Genomic DNA, 6,000 nt, shown 5'->3' on the forward strand with positions numbered 1-6,000 from the left:
GCTCCTGAGAGACCAGGTTGCTGTAGTCATTGAGGTTTACAACATACAACGACAAAGACTCATGATCTGTCCCAAGAGAAGTATTTAGAAGGAAAAATGAATGAGACTAAGAACTGACCCCTGAGGCACACCATGTAATAACAATAATAATAATATAATATTTAATAATAATAAAGTTTATTTATAAAGCACTTATCAAAACAGATGTTACAAAGTGCTTTACATCATAAAAACCCACAATAAAGAGAACAAAGCATGGGGGGGGGGGGGGGTGTATGGGCTGGCAAGACAATTTAAGAAGAACAGAGTAAAAGAGAAACTACTAAAAGCAATTAAAACAATAAAACTTTTAAAATCAGTAATGCAAATAAAACAATGAGTGAATAAAAGTAGAATAAGAGTAAATGTAACATCGTGGATAAAACAATATTACAAGAAGGCCTTAAGATAAAAATATATTTTCAGCTGTGATTTAAAAGAAGATACTGATGCAGCTCGCCTGAGATCCTCAGGCAGGTCGTTCCACAGCTCTGGAGCCTGCACAGCAAACGCTCGGTCACCCTTAGATTTTAACTTTGTGACGGGAACTTTATGGAGGTTCCTGCCTGAGGATCTGAGGCTGCGCCCGGGCTGGTAGGGTGACAGCAAATCACAGATGTATTCAGGGGCCAGGCTGTGAAGTGCTTTAAAAGTAATAAGTAAAACCTTAAAATGTAGTCTAAAAGCAATGGGCAGCCAGTGTAGGGTCATTAAAACAGGAGTAATGTGCTCTCTCTTCTTGGTTGTAGTTAAAAGTCTTGCTGCTGAATTTTGTACCAATTGTAATCTATTGATGGATTTTTGAGTTAAACCTGTTAAAAGCCCTTTACAATAATCTAGTCTAGAAGAAATAAAAGCATGAATAATGGTTTGGGTGTCATTAAAAGTGAGAATAGATCTTCTCCGAGCAATATCCCTAAGGTGATAAAAGCAAGACTGGATGGTTTTATTAATATGTCTTTCAAAAGATAAGTTGCTGTCAAAGGTCACTCCAAGGTTTCTGACATTTGTTTTTACATTGTGTGACAGGGAACCAAGGGAGGACTAGAGTAATAGAGGGGGAAAATGAAAACCATGAAAACTAAGAGGTACTTTCTGTTGTCTGACTCGCTGTCCTTCTTCTCTTTCCCTCCCAGCACGGCCAGCAGCTGTACCGACACATATACATGGGCTGTAAGGAGCAGAGCAGCGGCCGACGGCACTACGAGTCCCTCTTCACTCTGCTGGCTCTCCTCAGTGTGGAGCTCGCCAACGAAGAGGTGGTGGTGGACCTCATTCGGCTGGCACTTGCATTGCAGGTACTGATGCATGGGATGTGTTTTGCGTTTATGTTTTCATGTTCTTTCATGTTCTTCCTTCTTGCATGAAGGCTTCTATTACATCCAGCAATGTAGAGTTTCTACGCAGACGTGTAGCTCTTTCTTGTGCAGTAGTGAACATCCAACATCTCTCTCTCTCTCTCTCTCAGGACCTGGCGCTCTCCACAGACGAGGCCATGCCTGTTTATAACCGCTGTGCTGTTCACGCCCTCTCCGCTGCCTACCTCAACCTCATCTGCCAGCTCACCACCGTGCCAGCCTTCTGCCAGCACATACACGAGGTCTGTGCTATTCTGTCAATACATGTGTCTCTGTGTGTGTGTGTGTCTTAATTCCAAGAGTCTCTTTCAGTAAACTTGCTCCTCTGACCTGCAGGTAATTGAGGTTAGACAGAAGGAAAGTCCCTATCTTTTGCCTGAGGACGTCTTTGTTGATACTCCAAAGTGAGTGCCGACCACATTCATCCTCCTTTTTTCAAAAACATTACATTTTATGTTGACAGTTTTTCTTCTTACTGTAATTCTTAAATCACATCTCTTTCTCCCTCTAGGCTGCCTTCTTCACTAGAGAAGGTGGAAGGGGATGTTCTGTTCCTCCAGTCGAAGATCACTGAGGTCCTTGGTGGCAGTGGATATAACACAGATAGACTGGCTACGCCTTATGTCCCACAGTTTACTGGTAAGGAGCTTAAGCAATACATCTCTGATGTCGTTATATAAGACTACGTTCTAAAGTCTTAAAGCTGTGGGGGAATTCTTCAAGTGAGTAAGGCTGTCTGCTCTCTAAGTAAATATTGATAATGTTCATCGACTTGCAAGTGTAGTACAACTTTGTCGGGTGCTTTATTGATCTCTGTTTAAAGTGAGGGGGTTGAAATACTCCCCTGGAGCTGGTGGGGATTTAGTGTTTGGTTGAAGGACACTTCATCAGGGGCAGACCTTTGAGCCAAGATTTTCAAGTTAAAGGACAGTCACTCTCTGACAGTGGCAACCCTTTGAACACCATATTGAAGTCTCTGTTTCCTCATATACATGAGTGTTTACACTTTTAATAGTTGTTTGGAAAAATTAAGATTACAAATCTATCTCCAGATGAGGATCGTCTGTCCAAGAGGAAGAGTATTGGTGAGACCATCTCCCTGCAGGTTGAGGTGGAGTCCCGGAATAGCCCAGAGAAAGAGGAGGTAAAGAGGCAAAATCATTCATAACATTTACACACCTTAGAGGAGTTTTACACTTGTGAGGAAATATTTGTTACAGAGATTTTGATGCATTAAACTTTATTTTTATTCATCTTTTTTTGCAGCGTACCCCGGCAGAGGAGATCACATTTGAAACCCTGAAAAATGCCATCGGTACGTTCTCTAACTTTCATGCTTTAGAAAGCATTCTTTCTTTCTCAGACTTCTTTTGACTTGTATTTGTTTCTTTTGATTTTATTATTGCTACAACTGTGAGCTGCATTGATTTAACATAAGAAATGAGGTCATAGTGCTCCAAATACAAATGGCCACAGCATGATGCACTGTATTACATTGTTGGTGTCTCCCTCTAGTGGACAGCGTTGGTATGGAGGAGCAGGAGAGGGAGCGGAGGAGACAGGTGGTGGAGAAGTTTCAGAAGGCCCCCTTCGAGGAGATAGCTGCCCACTGCGGTGCCAGGGTATATAAATATTTTTCTCCTTTTCTGGCATTTTTCAACCTTTTTTTAAAAACTAATTGGATCTTTGTCTTGTTGTTGTTTAATATGACATACTGTGTTCCCTTTAGGCAACACTACTGCAGAGCAAACTCAATCAGATCTTCGAGATCACAATCAGGTAAAAGCTTTTTGTGGATGTGTATAAGTGAATTTGTTCTGGATGATCATTTTTTTTAAATCATTGACGATGACTGTTTCCTTCTTCTGTTTCAGACCCCCACCCAGCCCGTCTGGAACCATTTCATCAGGTTACGGCCAAAGCCAGAGTCGATCTGTCCCCATCTACGAGATGAAGTTCCCCGACCTTTGTGTGTACTAGAACTGTTTCAAGTTTGAGGATAGGGAAAGGGTTTTGGGGGGGAGAAGGGCTTTCAGTCCTCACTGTAACTGCATCATGATCGTGGATTAAAACAGAAAAAAACAAGCCCTGGATGAGATTCTTTAAATGCAGCTAAAACAAGCTGATTTGTTTAAAATAACACAGTAAAACAAGCTACTCTGTAACTTTAACCCTCATTACGTGTTTGTAGAAACTCCACTGTCTGGACTCTGAAAAATTCAAAGTTACCAAGAACTGTGAGGACAAAATGAAGTGAGGAAACTAGCATTACATTTTTTGACTTTAGAAAGATCAGTGAGCTGCATGGCCTGTAACTGGACCTTTTTATTGAACTTTTTTATTTCCACATCTTAATTTTGGTTCCTAACAGGTTGCCATACTTCCCTTAATCACATAACAAGGTCGACCAATCGTGTTTATTTATCATCTGCTTTGTTTTTATTGTTGTTGATTTTATGACAGTAAGCGTGTGTATGCATTAGGTGCGCTTTATTAACTTGATTTTTATGTAAGTTGAAATGAAAAACAGGTAGATACATAGAAATATGATGATTTTCTTTTCTACCTTCCATGTTTTTCATCTCTAGAAAACCTTTCTTCAGTGTTTTTTATGCTGTTAGGTTTTTTTTTATTTGCCTTTTTTAGCATTAGCCAAAAGTGCTTTTTCTTTTATGACAGGCAGTTTACTGCACCTCTGTTTTTCTAACTATTATTTATTGCTTTTATGTCGCTACTTCAAAAAGGGTTAACCGTCAATCTGTGTGCTATACTCCCAAAGTGAGTGTGCCTTATTGGTGACTCAAAAGAAAAAACGCACACTGGGCCACAGTCACATCCACACACTGAACTTCTGAAACGTTTATGTCATGTTTACCAGAAACACCAGAAAATAATTTCCCTTTATTTTTCTCCTTCCCATATAAATGTGTATATACAGAGAAATATATAAATCTTTAAGCTGATGTACAGAATAGGGGAAGTTTGTGTGTGTATATATTCTGTATATTACTCCAGATTTTAGACTGCCACTGCACTGATAGTGTCCATAAACGAGGGAGAAAGCCTCTTGGTTAGTATTCAGATGTTCAAATCTTGTCCGATAAGTAACAAGCAACACATGAAATCTAAATTCTCAACTGTCCAAACAGCAAACAGCAGAAACCTGCATCGTCTCGAGGCCAGTAGGAAACACTAGTGAAGTCTGAAAGCATCCTGCTCAAGTATACATGAGCTCATCTTCGTAGAAGACAAGTTCCTTTCACAAATTTTAGACGGCACCACCGAGTATACTGCTGCCATTACACACTCAGTCCTGCTGCAACAACTTTGCACTCTTTTTATGCCTCACTGCTTCTGCCGCAGCCTCTGAGTAGTGCATCTGTCTCATTCAGCAAGGTATTCAAAAAAAGTCTAAAAGCCATTCTGTGTGCATGTACGCACACACACACAGGTATAGAAAGTATAATGGCAATAATTTGGCACTAGCCCAACTGTTGGTAGCAGATGCTTGTGTGTGTTTGAAACTGTATTTTCTGTGCTGTGATGGTTCAGTTTTGTAAAGTTGTGAGAAACAGCCCCTCCTGCTTTGCTTCTGTGCTTCTATGAAATAACTGCATTTGGCGTGAAATGTGTTACAACCATCTTGTTCAATGTAAAAATGCTGTCTGGTTCGTCCCTGATTGTCACGTGTTACAGTCCAGTCGTTCGTTTAAACCACATTTTTGTTCAATGCCGTTTCCCCCTGTATGCATATTTATGTCCACACATGCCAGTGTGTAAGATTGTTCATGTTTACCCTCGTCGTCAGTGCAGGTGTGCGTTTGACTGAGTGTGTTTGTTCATGTTATTTGAAAATCTGTATCATCTTCATCTTCATCATCATCGTCCTTGACCAAACTCTTCAGACAGTTTACAGTTTAGTGCGACCACATTCATGAAGAGCGAGCTATCTAAAGCAACGTGCAGCTGTTTAAACTTCCAGTAACACCCGTGTGTAAAATGTCTGTTTCAGCATCTTGCGACTTTGAGGTGAAGACCTGTAAATCTACAAGTGTGCTCGTCGTCATTGCATAGAGTAATGTAATATCAACTGACGGTAATCCAATCTTACTTTTGTCATTACATGTCTGGTTAATAGATCTGTTTACAAAGTAGTGCTGTAGGTCAAATCTATTCATTCTGTGAACTTTGCACTTTAAAAACTGGATTACCTAGTGACGAAGGCAGCTTTTACTTGGAGGAAATGCCTTATGAGTGTCATACCTGACTTTGCATGCTTGTGATGTTGATGTGTTGTACAATAAATTTGTCTGTAACCATTAACAGTCTGATGTGTGTCCAATGCTTTATTACAGCTGATGATACTTAGAAATCTGATAGAGGAAAAACAGGATAGGTGATTGAGGTATCAACAATAGAGGAGAATGGGGTTGGTTGTCACTCGGGTTGGTTGGCACACTCGTTATATCTCGCCACCAGAGGGCACTTTCTCTCAAATTGGGGTATGGACATTTCAAGAATTAGGATCAGAACTCACCTACATAGTCTTCTCTGGAGTAAGACAGCGGAACTTGAGGTGAGAGGACTTGTTATGTTTTTCATG

The 6,000-nt window shown here is 40.4% G+C and overlaps 1 protein-coding gene across 2 annotated transcripts in view; it reads left to right on the forward strand.

The window, feature by feature from the left end:
- LOC117823840 (protein EFR3 homolog B) overlaps positions 1 to 5,720 on the forward strand; it is a 48,857-nt gene extending 43,137 nt beyond the window's left edge. For both annotated transcript variants that reach the window (XM_034699086.1, XM_034699085.1), the window contains exons 16-24: positions 1,176 to 1,337; positions 1,508 to 1,639; positions 1,734 to 1,801; positions 1,909 to 2,036; positions 2,450 to 2,541; positions 2,664 to 2,712; positions 2,913 to 3,019; positions 3,127 to 3,176; positions 3,272 to 5,720. In XM_034699086.1, the coding sequence (XP_034554977.1) occupies positions 1,176 to 1,337; positions 1,508 to 1,639; positions 1,734 to 1,801; positions 1,909 to 2,036; positions 2,450 to 2,541; positions 2,664 to 2,712; positions 2,913 to 3,019; positions 3,127 to 3,176; positions 3,272 to 3,377 (894 nt within the window). In that variant the 3' untranslated portion in view covers positions 3,378 to 5,720. The remainder of the gene's footprint in view (positions 1 to 1,175; positions 1,338 to 1,507; positions 1,640 to 1,733; positions 1,802 to 1,908; positions 2,037 to 2,449; positions 2,542 to 2,663; positions 2,713 to 2,912; positions 3,020 to 3,126; positions 3,177 to 3,271) is intronic.
- Positions 5,721 to 6,000: the final 280 nt, after the last annotated feature.

This window comes from Notolabrus celidotus, chromosome 13, assembly GCF_009762535.1.
Source record: "Notolabrus celidotus isolate fNotCel1 chromosome 13, fNotCel1.pri, whole genome shotgun sequence".
In the NCBI taxonomy this organism is placed as follows: Eukaryota; Metazoa; Chordata; class Actinopteri; order Labriformes; family Labridae; genus Notolabrus; species Notolabrus celidotus.